The 20,058-nt window shown below is 41.8% G+C and overlaps 1 protein-coding gene across 5 annotated transcripts in view; it reads left to right on the forward strand.

Annotated features, from left to right (window-relative positions):
* COL11A1 (collagen type XI alpha 1 chain) overlaps positions 1-20,058 on the forward strand; it is a 272,785-nt gene that overhangs the window by 23,722 nt on the left and 229,005 nt on the right. For all 5 annotated transcript variants that reach the window (XM_081948969.1, XM_081948972.1, XM_081948971.1 and 2 more), the window contains exons 3-4: positions 15,467-15,680; positions 18,961-19,123. In XM_081948969.1, the coding sequence (XP_081805095.1) occupies positions 15,467-15,680; positions 18,961-19,123 (377 nt within the window). The remainder of the gene's footprint in view (positions 1-15,466; positions 15,681-18,960; positions 19,124-20,058) is intronic.

Consider the following 20,058-nt stretch of genomic DNA (forward strand, 5'->3'; position numbering starts at 1 on the left):
TCACACAACTTTTCATCTTTCTAACTGACATGGTGTAGAGACTAAAGGGCTAACTAATGTACTTGCCTATATAAGTGTTTACATTTTAGGAGGAACAAAGCTGACGGTTGCCGGAATGACCTGGATTAAATCAGGCATTTACCAAATAGAAAAATGAGCAATAGCAGAGTAGCAATGAATGCAAAATAAGTAGCTGAACCAACTACTTATTGGGGACCCTACACTGAGTTAACTCGGCTGCCATCTTTAGCCTACTTTCCTTTCCTTTTCCATTGATGATGTGGCCATATTCCCAATATAGAATCTCAAAATCCCTACTTTTAATGCAAATATAGCAGGACAATTATAAGAAAGACATCTTTCAGGATGGAAGACAATAAAAATAAGGAATGCATATCCAGCTCTTCATTGAAATCATGTATTCTGATTAGAACATTTCCAAGTGGTTTATAATGAATATGTATATGCAGTGGTTCATGGAGAAAATCTCTCTGTGTGGCCGCTAGAAATCAAAATCCACTTTATGGCACATAATCAGTCAATATGCAATGCGCTGTGCTGAAGTTGGCTTCTACTGGCTTGGCAAGAGCCAATTGTTAATTTTTTTGGAATTGTTCATGTCGGTTGGGAGCAGAACTGAGACCTGACATCTAGTGTGCTGATTAGTTTATTTCACAGAATATATGATGTATATACACACACTACACACATTCACAGAATCTACAAGAATTTTGGAAAATAAGTTTGATTAAAGCTTTTAAGGGCAGAGCACAAAGCCTGCCTAAAGAATCTCTGGGAATATTATTAGGATGGATTCCTTTCAGGGAGATTCTTTAAAGAATGGAAACTGATGCATTCCTTATCCTAGTCCAGATGTTTTTTAAAAAATTTCTGTAATACAAATGGGTGGTCAGCCTTTTCTAAAAGAGAGCTGGATTAGTACACAATTGAGCCAGGCTGGAAACCCTATATCATTTCAGACAAATGTTTGTCTAATCTCTTGTTTAAAACTTCCAGTGTTGGAGCATTCACAACTTCTGGAGGCAAGTCCTTCCACTGATTAATTGTTCTAACTGTCAGGAAATTTCTCCTTAGTTCTAAGTTGCTTCTCTCCTTGATTAGCTTCCACCCATTGCTTCTTGTCCTGCCTTCAGGTGCTTTGGAGAATAGCTTGACTCCCTCTTCTTTATGGCAAGCCCTGAGATATTCAAACGCTGCTATCATGTCACCCATAGTCCTCTTTTTCATTAAACTAGACCTATCGAATTCCTCCTCTCCCCTAATCATTTTTGTTGCTTTCCAAATATTAAACATTACAATACAAAAAATCAGTGGCAAGTCACAGTTGTAACAGAAATTGGGGTAGGGAGGGAAGGAGACAGGAATCATAGAGAAATTGGTTAAACCCACCTATGTTCTACTTATTTCTCTTTAGCGCATTGGAAAAGTGTCCTGGCTTGTAAATGCTGATAGCAGGATTTAGGTTTCTTGCTCCCTGACATCTTGTGCTGTTGGATGAAAGAATGCCTTAAACATTTTCCATTCCTCTGTGCTTCAATGTCAACCATCACTGCACTGTCATGTTCTTTTGAAAGTAGGTGTCACATAAGCAATTCTGAACAAGTCAAAATCTGGTAGCTGAGTTCCAATTTAAATTAAACGATAGTTCCAGTTATCTCTGTTTGACACTCCACATATCCATGCTGATGATTTTGTGTGTGTCCAATGTAAAGGTTGGATCCTACTTTTAGAAACAGCTCAGATTTGGGTTTTTTTAAAGGTAAATTTAAGAAGAAGAATGAGGTGCAAATCAGGGGTGAAGTCTGCTACATGCGTGCCAAATGCTTCGCGCGCATGCACTCTGCAGGCACTGCAAGAAGCCTTTTCTGAGCCTGCAAAGGTAAGTAGAACAGCAAGGGTTTCCTGCTTCCTAGTGAATATAAATTGCGCCACACAACTGATTGTCGCACAGCTGATCGTCGGAACTTTTAAAAACCTTTTTAAAGCAATTTTTTACTAGCGGTTTGGGCGAACTGATAGTAAAAAAATGTTTAAAAAAAGTTCCGATGATCAGCTGTGCGACAATCACTTTTGCCGCGTGATCGTCGGAACTTTTTTAAAAACTTTTTTTAGCATTTTTTTTTTACTACCGGTTTGAGCGAACTGGTAGCATTTTTTACTACCAGTTTGGGTGAACCGACCTGAACTGGTAGCACTTCACCCCTGGTGCATATCATCCTCTTCTCAAGTGGATTTGTCCAAGGCATCTAACAAATGCATCCTATTAGAAAAGCCTTTAGCTCAAGGTCCGTTAAAGCAACAGCTTCTATTCAATGATTGGCAAAGAAAATGAGCTTTGATTTAACCAACTTGATTGCTTCTCTGGGCCGCCCCTTGAGCTCTTGTGCTTTCGCAATGTTTTTCTACTGTCTAATACTCTGTCCTGAGGTCTCACTTTCACCAGTAAGACTGGATGCTCAAATGTAATTGTCCCTCAGCCTTAAACAGTGATGTAGTCATTGAAAACCCTTGTGGTGTTGCCTTTTAGAAGCTGTGAGCAAAGAATAAAGGCTTCCTGCTAAAGCCAAGGCAGAGAAGACCAGGGCAGATGTCCCCTTTTATGTGGTGCACAGTGAAAATGGAATGTGTTCAGAACTAAGAGTTAATACAAAACGCCTTCCATTCTCCCTCTGTACCAGAGTGTTTTCTTTTTAAGACTCTAATGAAGTTGGTAATTTTAGCAGTGACCTTGCTGTAGCTCATTTTTGTTTTGAGCACTGAGTAAATTCACTCTTTAGGTAATTTGTGGACAATCTCATTAAATAAACCGGCCTTTGGCAGTGCCTTTCTTGGTCCTTCACCTCTCTCTTTTGTTGGCAGCCACAGGATTTCTTACCTTAAACTTAAGGCAAAGAATTCATATTTATATCCCAGTTGGCCTCACATGGGGAGGGGCAGGCTGCCATAAAAATATCCCAATAAAGAGGAACCCAGACAAACCACAAGCAATAAATCTTACTTAAAGATCAGAGGTTTATTTCATGAGCAATTTGGAACATGAATAGTCAACATAGCAACATGATTCCACAACAAAAGTTACATTATTAAACCATTGCAATGGGGTCCAATGATACCTAGCAGATCCTGAAAGGACTGCTATTGGGCAAAAGTAGAGTTGGGTTTCAAACCCTGGCGCTACCAGTTCGCTTCTGCTCGTGTGTGCGTGTGACACTTTTGTGCATCTGTAGAAACATCCGGGCAGTTGGGCCGAGACTCCCGCCACCGCCACTACTGGTTCAGCCAATCTGGGCCGATCCGTGAGCAAAGGACACCATTCTCATCTCAAGTCACATTTCTTATACTTTCTTTTTTTACTGACATATGCATTCCATAGTTTCACTTCCTTGTACTTTTTTACATTTTTACTGACCGTCATTCTCCGCAAACACCCATGTACATTTGAAGCTCTTAGCCATTCGTTACTTTCAGTTCCTCATTTCCCACGTCTCATTCTTCCTGCTCTAAATACTGCATATTCATAAAAGTACCTACTTTGCAGAAAATGCAGCACAAAAGTCATTAGAAATATGTCTGGTAATGGTTATATGTTTTGCAATTATGTTAGTTTAAAACTTTGGTTCAATGAGGCCTGCAAGCCCACTCCTAGGCCTTATTACCTGCAACTTTCCACTGCATATAAGTCTCTTCTCACAAGGCATATTTTCAAAAAGACTTTTTGAGGGGTAAGGGAAGAAAGTCTTATTCTCTACCTTAATGAAGGAATGGAAGGGACTGTCAAAAATAGCAGTAGCCATTTGTGGAGCAGAAAGGAAACACATCCAAAGCTGTTTGCTTATTTCCCATATCCAAAAGTAGTTCTTTGTGTTTGAATAAGAATTATGTCGATAAAGATGATAAAAATGAGCACAGAATGGTTTTATAGCCTCCAGGATAATAGTTCCTAGAAAATGGAAATCCAGGTTAGATTCACACATCATGCTAAGCCATGAATTTGCAACTATGTAGTTGTCTGGTTTCATATCACACTAAGTGTGACCCGGCCAAAAGAGGAGGGATCAATTAGAACTAAATCCCAAAGCTGCTTTACAGATCACAGATTAACAGAGTTGGAAGGGATATTATAGGTCATCTAGTCCAACCTCCTGCCCAAGCAGATCCTATACCATTTTTGACAGATCACCTTCCAGTCTCTTCTTGAAAGCTTCCAGAGAGGGTTCTTGGATGAGAAGCAAAACGTCTTCAAGGAAAAACAAAGAAAATCAAGTTGCCTTTTGATAAAGTAACTTTGGGACAGCCATGACCTGGAAGACTGAGAATCTCCATAGGAAATTAGAGCTAAGAATTCTTGAGGAAGGCATTCGGTGTCAGTGTTATCTTCCAGATAAGAAGCAGAAACCATGAGACTACCTTTATTGTCAGAATCTTGCAAGTCTGAAAGTACCTTTCCCTTGCATTACTTTCACCATAAAAAAAATAGGGATGTCCCTTCTTAGACACTTTCCCCACCTACCCCCTCCCTGGGACTCAGATTTCATTTATCAGACCTTTGCCTAGACTGTAAATCATTTCCCTGTCTCCCGAGGTTATTCTCACATACCACTAAATTTGGCCTGCGTCCTGAGCTGACTTGACCTGGAATGTAGTGGCACTTTGAATTTCATATTTCCCTGCATTTTTGTAATTCTGATCAAATAACATGTGTGTGTTATAGGGATTAGTTAGATCCAGAAACACGCAGCTCATGAGAAAAGGCATATAAAAATGTTGGAGTTGGACATTCTGTACAGCATTTGTAAAATATTGGTAGATTAATGTCAGAATGGTATGCGGTAGACTGATGAATGAAATGCAAACTGAAGGGGGCTGAAATAGAACCAACCCATGCATCTTTAACTGAAGGGGATGATTAAAATATGGGATCTTATGACCATATTAGCCAAAATGTTAGAATGACGTTATGTTATTGACTTTTGCCTCACAGTGGTCTAAGAGCTACCAAAACAGTAGGAGGGGTTGCCTAGATTGCTTCTGTATTTCAAACCAAAACATCTACAATATCAGAATGGGCTCGAGGTGAATTTGTCATGGCCAAAGTTTGGTTTGAACCTAGACAATCATAGCCAGATAGCTGTAAGATCAGTGGGGGTTTATCTACCTCCAATGTCCCTGTTAGCATCATGAGAGCAGGCTGAGAAATGGGCATGATGAAGTGCTGTGTCTCGTTGTGTATGAATGCCTAATAGACTTAAGCAGCTTTTGTTAACGCGATTAAAATGAATGAGCATTGTGGTTTGCCCTGCCTGTTATTGAAGCAATGCTAGCCTTCTGTTGCAGTTATTAATACCTAAGCCTTATCTCCAGGAGAAGGAGCTTGTGCTTACACCGCGCATAATGGGACACAAGAGGATGATTTTTATAAGCCTAATGAGATCCAATATTAGCAGCGATTGGACTTGAAGACTGAAGGTACTTAGTGCTGACTGACTTTTGATCCTTCTGATAGGACCTGCTGAGTATCGTAGTTCAGCAACATCAGAAACCGTCGCAGGTTCCACTTGCCTGCGAAAGTGCCCTTGAATACACAGCGGATATTGCAAAACGCTCTGAATTTACAGCCTATCACAGAGATGGCTAACCTTTTTGTCGTCATGTGCCGAAATCGCGTGGCAGAGCATGACAGTGTGTGCACGTGCACCCACACCCACAATGCAGTTCCCCCTGCCTCCTTGTGCATGCACACACGCACACCCCACCGCCTGTACGTGCGTGCCCTCCCTGTGCATGCGTGCCCACTGTGCCTCATTTTGGGCCTAGCAGGCCTCCCTGAAGCCTCCTGAAACCAAAAACGGGGGCACAGGGGGGTGCCTCCCCGTGCCCCCCGCTTGCACGTGCTTCTCCCGCATGTGTGGCAGACCCCAAAATCAGCTGGCTGGTGGGAGGTATGCGTGCATGTGCGGTGGAACTCAATCGTGTGATGGCTGGCGTGTCTGCAGAGAGGGCTCTGAGTGCCACTTGTGGCACGCATGCCATAAGTCCGTCATCACAGGCTTATGAATTCACACCAAGCCTGTTAAAAGAGAAATGCTCACGCTATGCCAAATAAAGCTAAATGAATTCAAAATCTCAGAACAGGTCAGAGGGAGAGAGTTTCCCCATTAGAGTACGGCTAGATTGCAGACTGGTGCCCATGACACTTTGAACTTCAGTAAAGGGAGGACCAAGGGTTTGTTGTGTTAGTAAAGGATAGAACCAAACCCAATTAACTTTCATTAGTCCACTGGGGGGGGGGATGTTGCCGACACACTGTCAACAATACAGCTATAAGAGTTGCAGCAAGCCAAATGGCGCTATATATACTACTACAGGTAATCCTCGGCTTACGACCACAATTGAGCCCAACATTTCTGTTGGTGAGCGAGACATTTGTGAAGTGAATTTGGCCCCATTTTACGACCTTTCTTGCCACAGTTGTTAAGTGAAGTTCTGCTGTTGATAAGTTAGTAACCTGGTTGTTAAGTGAATCTGGCTTCTCCATTGACTTTCCTTTTCAGAAGGTCTCAAAAGGTGATCCCCTGACCTTGGGACACTGCATCCGTCACAAATATGAGCCAGTTGCGAATCATCTGAATTTTGATTGCGGGACCATGGGGATGATGCAAAGGTCATAACTCAGGGGTGTCCAAACTTGGCAACTTTAAGACTTGTGGACTTCAACTCCCAGAATTCCCCAGCCAGCTCTGCTGGGAATTGAAGTCCACAAGTCTTAAAGTTGCCAAGTTTGGACACTCCTGTCATAACTACAAAGAATGGTCATGTCACATTTTTCAGTGCCGTTGTAACTTCGAACGAACTGTTGTAAGTCGAGGACTGCCTGTATAATACAAATAGCTTGCTCCACCCTCTTAGTTAACAAAAGCCTTCATCTGACAATTGGGGACCTTTGCACGGAATGGTCTCTGGGGAAAAAGCTCTGTGGAGATTTTCTGAAGCAGCCACTGGAGGCTAAGAACAAGAATTGGCATCATCTTGAATTGGCTCTGGTACTTCTTTAAGGAAGTATAGCTGGTGTATCCAATCCCAAGCATTTTGGAAAGAATGCTTCCATTGAGTACCTCATGGCCCACTCCTTTAGAGAATTTTATTCATAGGTCAGGGGTGGGCTTCACAAATTTTAGCAAGGGGTTCTCTGCCCAGTTGCTGGGTGGGCATGGCTAGTTGGCCTCCTACACCACAGTGCGGGGAGAGGTTTTTGCCCTCCCTGGGTTCCAGAGGCTTTCCTCGAGCCTACGGGAGGGCGAAAACAGCCTCCCCAGGCTCCAGAACTTCTGGTAGGTCGGTTTTTTGCCCTCACTGAGCCTACAACGTGCCCTGCACTTACCTGCATCCAAAATGGGTCGCATGGTGACTTCCAGGAGGGGCGGGGTAGGCAGGGCCAGCCAAGAGTGGAATTTGGGGGTTCTCTGAACTGCACAGAATCTTACCTAGAGGTTCTCTGAACCCCTGCAAACTCCCAGCAGCCCACACCTGCTATAGGTACTCTTTGATTTATAACCACAAATGGGTCTGAATTTTTTGTAAGTAAGACTGTTGTTAAATGAGTCGCACTGGACCCTTTTTGCCATGGTCGTTAAGTGAATCTTTGCAGTTGTTAAATGAATCAAACGGTCATTAAGCAAATCTGGTTTCTCCCCATTAACTTTGCTTGTCAGAAGCTGGCTGGGCCGCAGATAGGGGTCACATGACCTGGGACATGGCAATCATGGCAAATACATGCTGGTTGCACCTGAATTTCGATCACATGGTCACAGGGGGTGCTGTGATGGCCATAAGTGTGAGGACCTCTCGTAAGTCACTTTTTTTTGTAATGCTGCGGAAACTGAACAGTTGCTAAACGAATGGTTAGAACCTGAGAACATCTTGGTTTGCCTCAAGAGAAAAAGAAAGAAGCTCTGCATAGAAAATTTAGGAAAGTGGATGACAGATATCGAATTCTTCAATGTGTCCATGGTGGACGCCATTTTGTTTTTTGTATTATCTTCTCAGGTTTTCAATTAGAGATCACTTCCTATATCGTTTTAGTGGCAAACTATTTTCTTACTGGTCTTCAGCTCTTCATAAATCATCACCAAAAGGCTGAGCCCCTGTAGAAATAATGGAAAAATCACACACGAGCCAAACACAACTTTATGTTTTCATGAATCAGCTGAAAAAGATGCTGTCAAAACTCCGCCCAGTGATACAGTATTTCTCAAAATTGTAACACCAGCATTGGGCCAAAATAAAAAAGTATTAATAACGCAGAGAATTCCAGCTGCCTTTAGGAGGCTTTGTAGTCATCATGGGCATTCGGCTTTGGAATTTATTTGAGTTTATTAAACGGCTTTACACACATGTCCATTGTCGGACGAACTGTGGGTGGCAAACAGAAATAAAATGATCACCAAATGTACACATCGATTTAAGAAAGAACTAACGGCACCCCTTAAAATGTTCAGTTACCCTGTTTCCCTGAAAACAAGACCTCCCCGGATAATAAGCCCAATCGGGCTTTTGAGCACATGTGCTAAAATAAACCCTCCCCTGAAAATCAGCCCTCCCAAAAAATATTGCAACACAGCAACAGCCATGAAGTGACCATGCTTGCTGCCTCCTGCACCTCAAAAATAATAAGACCTCCTCGAAAATAAGGTTAAGTGCTTATTTCAGGAGTCAAAAGAAAACAAGACCCTTATTTTTGGGGAAACACGGTATACATATCGTTCATGCCAGTGCTCCATTAACATTCTAGCCCCAGTACCCGCGGGGGAAAGCCAGGCCTTCATTGCCCTTCTGAAGATCAACACATTCTTGGCTATCCCTAACACCTGGGGTAGCTTGTTGCACAAAGCAGGCACCATGACAAAAAATATTCTTCCTAGGGCTCCCAAATCACACAACTCTACCAAGAGGATCTGAATAATGCCTAATCTGCCTGATCTTCCCAAGTTAACACACATTTTGTTTGGATTGCAAAAAAATGCAATATTTTGCAAATTAACACTCCAGTTCAAAGTAGAATATGAATTGTTCCAGCTTCCATGTTCCACCTCGACTTACAATAGTTCACTTAGTGTCTGTTCAAAGTAACAATGGCACCTGAAAAATGTGACATACTGCCGTTTTCACAGTTACGACTTTTGCAGCCTCCCTCTTATCATGTGAATAAAATTAAGAAGCTTTGCAACAGGTTCATATTTATGACCGTTACTGTGTCCAAGGTCATGTGATCACCTTTTGTGACCTTTAGACAAGCTGTTCTGACCCAGGCTTCCTTAAAAAGCAAGAAGCAAAGTCTGGGTCCCGACAAAACCTCTTTTATTTACACGACTGTGAATTCCTTTCATTCACAGTCAGCAAAGCTTTAGCAAACAGTCTTTCAGAGGAATGTTTATCCACACGCACCTTATCTCATTTGGAGTGCTGCCAGATAACTTGTTTCCAAACACAGGGCAAAGTAAAACTTGACACAGAGTCTCTTATAATCACAAACAGAACTTTCCCCTCTTGACACAACTGAACGAATTGTTTCCTGCAAAAGCCCACTTCCCATTCATTCCTCTTTTGTTTCCTATGGGGAGGGCAATCACCTCCAAGGTGTGGCTTTACTCTTAAGTTGGACCCTGCTTTCTTCATTGTTCTTGTCTTCTGGCAGCTCTGCGCATGCGCACACTAGGAACAGACTCCAGCTGTTCTTCTGTCTCACTGCTGTCTAACTCCCTCTCTGCCTCTGACGCAGAGCCATCATCTGAGCTTTCCTCAATCCCCAGGACTGGCCCATGTTCCTTCCCAACCTCCTCACTGTCCGATTCTGCTGCCAGCTCCACTAGCTGCCGGCGGGCCACAAGTCAATGGGGAAGCCAGACGCAATTCATTTATCCGGGTTGCTACCTTACCAACTGCAACGATTCATATAACAACGTTGGCAAGAAAGGTCATAAAATTTAGCAAAGCTCACATAACAAACATCTCACTTAACGTAGAAATGCTGGACGCAAATGTGGTCATAAGTCGAGGACTACCTGTACTTATTGTTTGTTGACAGTAAGCATGAGAGAGGGTCAATTTTTACAGTAAAAAACAAATTGATTTCCTGCAGGGTTTCTACCATTCGTTTGTATCTGACTGAAAGCACATGCCCAGACTGGATGAATCAATACTCTCCTGCCCTAAGCATTCTCAGCATAACTTTTGGATGAGGTTAAGCAATTCAGACAAGGCAGGTGCTGAGCTGCATTCGGTTCTTGAAACTCCCCCCAGCCCCCTCCTCCCTTTTTTTTTTAGGCCAACTCCTTTTTCTTCCTTTGGCAGTTACTTGTGCAAATTAGATCTTACAATACAGAATCCTTTTTCTTAAAGTGGAACGTTTGGTAAAATGAACTGTAAATATCGTGTAAGTTCCTTTACTGCAGCCGTATCTCCATATTCCCATTGCAGCCGGTGGTATGATATCATCTGAACTTTTGCCATCCTTATCAAAAGGATTATAAATCAAACGCCCGTAAACCTATCCAGAGAGACAGGAAAGCTCAAATGATTTGTAATATTATTTCAAAGTCTTCCATAAGTATAATCTGTTTAAGCCCCTGCTCATTTACAAAGGTTTTAAGGAGCTTAAATAATTGGAAATTTACAGAGCATGTAATACTTCAGTGCGACTTTAATGAGTGGACCTAGGCAATTGTACATTGCTCAAATACAAATTGTTTTGTAGCCCGACCCCCTAAAATCCTAAACTGTTATAACTGAGACAGTTTGACAGGGAAGAAAATGATTGCTTAACTCTTTTTCTCCTCCTTTCGATGTATTTTATAAATATTAAAAAAGAAGAATGTTTCTTACAAGTGTGCTTACAAATCCTCTCACCACTTTAAGCAATACCACTGCACATAATCCAGTGTAATACATCTTAATCCATAATCCAGATTATGACTGCATTAAAAGCAAAATGGAGTGTGGGCAACCTTCATGGCTACTTTCCGACAGGTAATAAACTATGGTTACCATCTCTCACTTAGGGTTCCAGTTCTCCTGTTCTGTCCTAGTAGAAATAAGTAAATAGAATCAGCCAATCTGTTAACCGACTTCAGCTAAATAGACAGTAGAATTACAGTTTTGTTTTTCAGCACAGCTCTGAATCAAAACCCTATGAGTCAGAAGCGATGTGTTGAGATAGTTGTTCAAGTTAGCAGAGAAATAACAGCTTGAAGCAGAGCAAAAAGATGTTGCTTGAAGAATGATGAGACTCTAGGCCAGCGATGTCGAACCTTTTTTGGCTTGCGTGCCATAAGTGGGGGGAGCCCAGGGGGGGTCGTGCACGGGAGTGCCGCACCCATAATGCAATGCCACCCCCCAGCACGCATGCGCGCATGACAGGTGCGACCCCCCCATTTTTTGCATGCTTTTTTTGCCCTCCCCAGGCTCCAGAGGCTTTATAGGAGCCTGGGGATGGCGAAAACAGCCTCCCCCCCAGAGGTCCTCTGGAGCACAAAAAAACACCAAACGGACTTCCAGTTTGCTCGTAGAACCGGTTTAAGCCCTCCGGAGCCTTCAGGGGCCTTCCAGAGGCTTAAGCCCTTGGACAACCCCTTCCTCCGGCCGGGCAGAGCACCACTCACCGACCTAGTGGTATCCCAAAGGTGCCAAGCCGCAGAAACTGGGAGGGAGGACAAAGGCGCTCGCACGGCTTGGTGCTTTTGGGATACTGCTAGGTCAGTGAGTGGTGCTCTGCCCGGTGGAGAGGGGGGTGGTTGGGTGGCTGCTCGTAAGTGTGATCACCTCATGGCTGCTGTGTTGTGCTGCTGCAACAGCACAACACAGCCATTTGCCCCTGATGCTGTGCCTGGTCTTCGGGAGTCCACTCGCAAGAGAGAAATCACCCAGCAACCCCAAAACAATACCCCCCGATAATAAGGCCCAGGCCGTATGTCAGAGGTTAAAAGAAAATAAGACCCTGTCTTATTTTTGGGGAAATGCTGTACAACATCCCTGACTCCCCCTCCAAGTAGTAAAATAGAGACAACTGTTACCATCATCTGTTCCATCTTGACTTTTCTATATTCACTAGGAGAAAATGATATATTATTTCTGTTCTTTTAAGATTTTCTCCAGTTCTAGGATGGTTATGCTATAAAAAGGGAAGACAACCGTAACGTATCGCTTATTTTGAGAATAACCAATTTCATACAGGCTATTAATTTAGTCTTGGAAAAGAAAAACTTTTGGCTTTGGCTCACACAGTCTCCTTTTTTTTCATGATGAATCAAAATGAAATCACCGGCATAATAGAAAAAAGCTATGTATAAACTATGCTGACATGTGAAAAAAAAAGAATTCTATAATAGTAAATATCCCTCACCCTAAATTACTAAAAATCTGAAACTCCAGAAAAGACGAAGCTTGCTCATTAAAAAAAAAAATAGTTCGGCAGACAGGCTTCACCATATAGCTATTATGGATGACCTCATCCCACTGTCTTGGAAGCAACAGCAGTGAGGACTAGAATATTAAAAGTAGATGACAAGAATGCTGAGGGAAAACCATAGTGGTAGAAAGGTGATGACGGGTGACAGCCCCAGCTGCTGTTTCCAAGCTGTCTGGATTCCAACCGCAGTTTCCCTATAGATTTTGACTCTAAACTTTTTTGCTTTCCTCTCCTTTACTGAAATTTCAACACATCTGTAATAGCAATAGCACATAGACTTATATACCACTTCACAGTGCTTTACAGCCCTCTCTAAGTGGTTTACAGAGTCAGGGGTTTATTGGGGTTTATTGCCCCCAACAACCTGGCTCCTCATTTTACCGACCTTGAAAAGATGGAAGGCTGAGTCAACCATGAGCCAGTGAGAATCGAACTGCCAAACTGCAGTCAGCTGGCAGTCAGCAGAAGTAGTCTGCAGTACTTCATTCTAACCACTGCGCCACTACGGCTCAATGTACAGGTAGTCCTCAAGTTGCAACGGTAATGGAACCTGCCCATCATGGCTGTAACTCAAAACAGTTGCAAAGCCGGTCAGTCACATGACTAACATGGTTTTATGATTTTTTTTTTGCGGCAGTTGTTAAGCAAATCATTGCAGTTGTTAAATGAATGAATGAATTGCTGTGGTTGTGGTTTTGCTAAAAACCAGAAATAAATGATATTTTTTGGGGGGGAAGAAACATAATCAAACATGGTAGCATGACCACGGGACACTGCAAACAATCATGAAGGCAGCCTGGTTGCTGAGCACCCAAAGTGTGATCATGTGACTATGGGGAGGGGGAAATGGTTGGAGCTTCTAATCCAGGTCCTGAGTAACCCCCAGGTAGGTGTTTTGGGATGTTGAATGGTTGCTAAGCAACTGGTTGTAAATTGAGGGCTACCTGTAATTCTCCAAGATAATTAGCTAAATTACTGCTTAGATCATTGTGGTCAATGGTGGGATTCAAAAAGGTTCTGTGGGCATGGCTTGGTGGGTGTGGCAGGGGAAGGATACTGCAAAATCCCCATTTCCTCCCGATCAGCTGGGACTCGGGAGGCAGAGAATAGATGGAGGCAGGGCCAGTCAGAGGTGGTATTTACCAGTTCTCCAGAACTGGTCAGAACCTGCTAAATACCACCTCTGATTGTGGTGAAGATTCTAATCTTAGAGAAGATATTTACATTTGGTATTGTCCCACACCCATATTACTCTTTTGTCATGGACAAAACATGGACACGGAGGAAGCAAGAATTTCTCATTCCCTTGTATACTTCTCTACTTAAGGGAGATTCACACACTGACATCATCACTTACAAGGACTATGGCCTGGAATGACCTTAATTCTGTTCTTGTGGGCATAAATTAACTTTCTGCCAAATTGTTACACATCCACCCTCCTCTTCCTTCTATCCGTCCATCTTCTTTTGCAGGCCAAGCCTATAGAAAGTCGCTCTATGAGGGAGATGGGCAGTTTCTAAATGTGATATATAAATAAATACAGTATATTCTTCCTCCTCCTTGCCACATGCTGAAATAACATCAGTGTGTTTTGTCGTTGCTTTTTGTAATTATGCTTTGAATCTGCTTCTTAAAACCCACATAAATACATATTCTCTCAGAAATGTCAGATTTGCTTAAATTAAACTAAACCACTGGGGCAAGTGTTATCAATTCCATGCATGTTTACCCTTCTCAAGGAAACACCATTCATTTCACTGGAATTTATTTCCGTGTGTTGGTATTTAGAATTGTAAACTGACAGCAATTGCTGCTTATTTGGAAGTAAATTCCACTGAAATCACAGATCTTGAAGAATGTTAAAACAAATCAGTTTTCTTTTTATAAATAAAGGAACAGGTTCTATTGCAGCACAAACTGATACATAATTCATAAAGTCTATCTAGCTTCAGCTATTTTTGCCTTGAAAAAGTGTACAAAAATGAGAACTTGTGTACGTATTTGAAAATTTATTTGCAAAAATGTGCCTTAGTGATAGCTGCCTAAAATTTAGGAAATGGAGAAATTTGCATAGATACATGTGTATCTTAAGAAAAGAAGCACACAAAATACAATTTATAGCAAAAATTGCACAACATTTAATTTTAAAAAAATATGATAGTGTGTATGAATGAATGAATATAATATGGATCTAGACTGATCTTCATATGCTAAGTTCCAAATAAATTAAATACTGTGCTTCCCCAAAAATAAGACCTATCCCAAAAATAAGCACTTGCTTGATTTTACGTGTGCAATTAATATAAGCCCTACCCCAAATATAAGCCCTAGTTAAGACTGCATCATACCGATGCCACTACCTGTGGCACTGCTTGAGGCAGTACGCCATGTGATATGTCGCAATGGTGCTGCTGCTCACAGCAGGAGGCCGCATGGCGGCACTGGTGCAATGCACCACTTGGGGTCTGGCCGCAAGTGGCTATAAGCAGCCACAGAAGAAGTCGAGCAGCAGTGGAACAGGTGTCAGGGTATGGGAGGCCTGGCTGCAGTGGTCCTAAGGTAAGCAGGTAAGACACCCCCCCTCAAATAAGACCTGGTGGCTATTTTGGAGGATCTATCTATCTATCTATCTATCTATCTATCTATCTATCTATCTATCTATCTATCTATCTATCTATCTATCATCTATCTATCTGGGTCTTATTTTCGAGGAAACTCATTACTGAATATATGAGCCCAATAGAATCATAATAGGACTGAAATAAGTTTAATGGAAGTGTTATGTAGGTTACACTGTGGCCAAAGTCAAGTGCAGTGTAAAACAAGGAAGCACAGTAGCTTTTAAAAAGAAATATTCCTACAATGGAATTTGCAGAATTAAACAGAAAACGTACAAAGTCTGATCCCCATTCTAATAAACAAAGTGTTCCAAAATTGTGTTTTTTACTCTTAGGATTTGTGACCCTGGATTGTTTTCTTGACAGGTGGAAAATTTCCTGAAGACTTTTCAGTTCTATTTACAATAAAACCTAAAAAAGGAGTCCAGTCCTTTCTTTTATCTATCTACAATGAACACGGCATTCAGCAGGTTGGCATTGAGGTGGGCAGGTCGCCTATCTTCTTGTTTGAAGATCAAAATGGAAAGCCTGCCCCAGAAGATTATCCCATATTTGGTACGGTCAATATTGCTGATGGAAAGTAAGTAGAACATCATCCAAAGCTCATGACGTCTGTGTGAATTATTTGAATATGTTGTCAATTGAGTCTACCGATACCAGTCACCAGATGAGTTAAACAAAATATTTTGCATGGGTTTTTTTTGCCATATGGTTTGAACACAAATCTTTGGCATATGATCATTGGCATCTTCCTGCTGCTTTGTTTGCTTTTTTAGCTGTGTATCATCTCTGTCTTGCTTTTTGTATTCTATTGTCCTTAACATACTACTTAGTTGATGTTTTCCTATTTTCTCTGTCCTTCAGTGGGTGCTTGGTAATATGCTGTCACCCTCCCTTCCCAAAAAGGATGAAGATACCAACCTGACTGCTTTTGATTTGCGTTAGGAGACTAGTCGGAGTCTATAAACATGCCATCTTGTTCAATATTACCCCAGTAGTACAGGCAGTCCTCAATTTATGACCATAATTGAAACTGAATTTCAATTGTTAAGTCATTGTAGTTCAGTGATGGGTTTCAAAAAAATTTAGAACCTCTTCTGTAGGTGTGGCCTGCTTTGTAGGAGTGGCTTGCCGGCCATGTGACCAAATGGGCGGGGCTTGCCGGCCATGTGACCGGCTGGGAGTGGCTTGGCAGTCATGTGACTGAGTGGGCGTGGCCAACTTGTAACATGTGGTGAAACTCACTTAACAACGCTCTTGCTTAGCAACCAAAATATTGGCTCAGAAACTCTGGCATTTGAAGCAAGCAAGTAGTAAAGCTGTCAAGTTACAAGACCCTTGCACCCCTAACCCTTTAGAAAAGAAAACCCCAGTAGTGTTAAAACTTGACAGCTTTAAGACTTGTGGACTTCAATTCCCAGGATTCCTCCTCCAGTCATGTTGGCTCAGGAACTCTGGCACTGAAGTGTGCAAGTCTTAAAGCTGTCAAGTTACAAGACCCTTGCACCCCTAACCCTTTAGAAAAAAAAACCCCAGGGGTATTCAAACTTGACAGCTTTAAGACTTGTGGACTTCAACTCCCAGAATTCCTCCTCTCGCTCTTCATCTTGATGATGTGCGGACTGGCTGGGGGAGGGAGCTGGAACTGGTTCTAAATGGCACTGTAGATTTGTGGAACCTCTTCTATAGAAGAGGTTGGAACCGGCAGGAACCCACCCCTGTTGTAGTTGCATATCATGTGATTAGACCCATTTTTTAAAATATTTTTTTACAAGCAAATCACATGGTCCTAAGTCTGAACCTACACCCCTTGAATTAGTGTTTTTTGCAAGAAATCAGAAAAAAAATATTGCACAAAACAGTCCCATGAACGCAGGACACTGCAACCAGTCATAAATGTGAACCAGTTGCCCAGTGGCTTAAATGTGATCATGTGACGGTGGATAGGGGCAATCCAATATTTTACAAAAGCTAGATGCTTTACAGGCCAAGCCTGTGGATGGATTATTAAGTGACAGGTCATAAGTTAATAACTATCTGTGGAGTGTCAGTTTGAAGCCAGCAGCATCTAAGCCAAATAAATAAAATTAGCAAAAATAAATACGCTTTCAAAATAGAGCCCTTTTTTGTGTGCCCCTTTCCATCTATTATGGAGGAATACTTAGACAAATAGAAAACTCACCAGAAAACTTTTTGAACTGGGACCGGTATGAGAACCTTAATCTTGAACTGGGTAAATGAGATAGACTGAGGATAGCGAATGTTTCTGCTATAAAAATCCTCAAAATCTAACTGTTGATTTCATTTTTGTACATCTCACGTAGAGTCAATCATTTTTCCTTACACTTTCCATTGAGAAACACACTTCCCAGCTCTCCCCACTTACTTTGATCTGCAACTGGGAATTTTATATTTACTCTGTGCCCAGCTTTGGTCAATGGAGAAAATTTATTCAAAGAAAACACACTCAGCCCAAGAGGCCCTTGCTCCTTGACCTCCCTGACCTTCAGATAGAATTTCAATTAAAGAGCTAGCTAGGATCTTGCAAGGAATAACAAGAACACTGAATTCTAACAACAATAAAGCTTTATTGGTTTAACAAGTTTGATGCCTGTACACTCGCACATGTATTCTTACTCATACGCATTCCACATTTAGAACCAGCCAAGCCTGAAAGGTATCATCATGCTCTTTGTCTTTTTGGAGCTTTTATATTGCATGATGTAGACAAAATTTCACTTATCTGCAATGCTCAATTAATTAACCATTGGAAGTTTATGTCTTTGGCTAGATCATGAATCTGCTTTTTCTTTCCATTATATCTTGGAACCTTGGAATGTGAGGTGCTCACTTCCAGATAATGGTTACTGTCTTTGCATGAGACAGAATTTTGTATTGTCTTTCATTGCACCTTTCAGAGATGATGATGATGATTTTATTTATTGCATACCATGTACCCTGTTGCCTAGTATTTTCCTAGCAGAGATGGCTAAGGGGATTTCCAAAATGATATTGGAGAACACCAGTGGTGGGTTGGAACTGCCTATTAGGACCATGTTAACATTTTGGGGGCTCTGTAACACCCCGTGAGGTAGGCTTAGAGTTAAGATTGAACTAATTCTTAGAATTGGGTACCCTAGTTTATGCTTCATATTAAAAGGGGGGAGCTAGTATTATACTGCTGCCATGAGTAGAGCAGGGTCTAGGGCAATATAGTCTCCCAACAGCATTACTAGTTAGAACAATTAATCAGTGGAACAACTTGCCTCCAGAAGTTGTAAATGCTCCAACACTGGCATTTTTTAAGAAGAGCTTGGATAACCATTTGTCTGAAACGGTATAAGGTTTCCTGCCTAATCAGGGAATTGGATTAAAAGACCTCCAAGGTCCCTTCCAGTTCTGGTGTTCTGTTCTGTTCTGTTTCGTTCTGTTCTATTCCATCCCATTCCACTCTACCCTACCCTACCCTACCCTACCTACCCCACTCTATTTTCTACTCTACTCTACTATGTTGCAGAACATTTACATTTTTTTTAACTCTAGCCCAAAAAGCCATAACTATTTGACTTGCCCATGGACATGCTATGTGAAAGAGATTGATGTCCAAGCTATGTTTTTTGTAGCTTTTCTAGACACATTAGTTCTGCAAGGATGTCCGTGTCCTGATTACCAAGGCATCCGGTCAATTTGCTCCAAATTTGCTGTTTAATAGCAATTCTCATTGCTAGAGCTTCTGGTTATAATGAAGAAATATAGCCTTTTAATATTTTAAGCAAATATAATTACTCCAGTTATCTTAAGATGTAAAATTTCTAGGTAAATGGTTTCTTCTTTTAAAAACATTTTGATTTCTATACTAGGTGGCATCGGGTGGCCATCAGTGTGGAGAGGGAATCAGTGACCATGATTGTGGACTGTAAGAAGAAAACCACCAAACCACTCAAGAGAAGCAGCCCGGCGGTCATTGACACCAATGGCATTACTGTCTTTGGAACACGAATTCTGGATGAGGAGGTGTTTGAGGTAAATATTTGTCTGTCAAATGGCAACATATTCAATACTGTGTGAATAGAATATTTGTTGAAGGCAGAAAATGGTAAAACTGTTGTATGTAGGCTATCCTATATAAGGTTTGGGAGAGTACATTTCCAAATGAAAAGGTTGTGCTACAGTATATGTTTTGAAATATGGTTATATTAAGGCAGTGTTTCTCAATCTTGGTGACTTTAAGTCTTGTGGACTTCAACTCCCAGAATTCTGGGAGTTGAAGTCCACAGGACTTAAAGTCGCCAAGATTGAGAAACACTGTATTAAGATGATATACAAATACATTTAAAAATCTTAGTTTTGCACATTTGGTTTTATCTGTACAGATTTAGATGAAAGCATTATTGGTGATAATGTTCCATAAATCTGTGATATTCCTGAGGGTCAGTCAGTCTATTATTTCATCCCTCTGACATGTTATTTCTGTTGCTATGCATTGCTATGGCATGTGAGTCCATTCCTAGATCACTTGAACTGAAATGCCGCATAATGTAGCAAACACATTAAGTCAGGAGTCCCCCCACCCCCATCCATGGACTGGTCCGCAGCATGCCAGAAACAGGGCCATGCGGACAAACGAAGCCCCATCCATGGGATGCAGGCAGCACATGAAACCACAGCTCTTCTGGTCTGTGGAAAAACCTCTCTCCACAAAATCGGTGTCTGGTGCCCAAAAGATTGGGGGCTGCTGCATTAAGTCATTCTCCAGTGTGCTGACTAGAGAATCCAAGGAATGACTTAACTCTGCTTCTCTGCCCGGAGACTGAGTCTGTCAATCTTCTGGTCCCATCTCCTTTGCCTGGCGGCTCCCCAGTTTCGACTCAGTCTTCGCCCAGCAGAGACGCTTGAGAAGAAACGGTTTCACATAACCAAATAATTCATTGGATTCTCAAACAAGGCGCAACTGTAAG

The sequence above is a fragment of the Natrix helvetica genome, assembly GCF_964273705.1.
Source record: "Natrix helvetica genome assembly, chromosome: 3".
Taxonomy (NCBI): Eukaryota; Metazoa; Chordata; class Lepidosauria; order Squamata; family Natricidae; genus Natrix; species Natrix helvetica.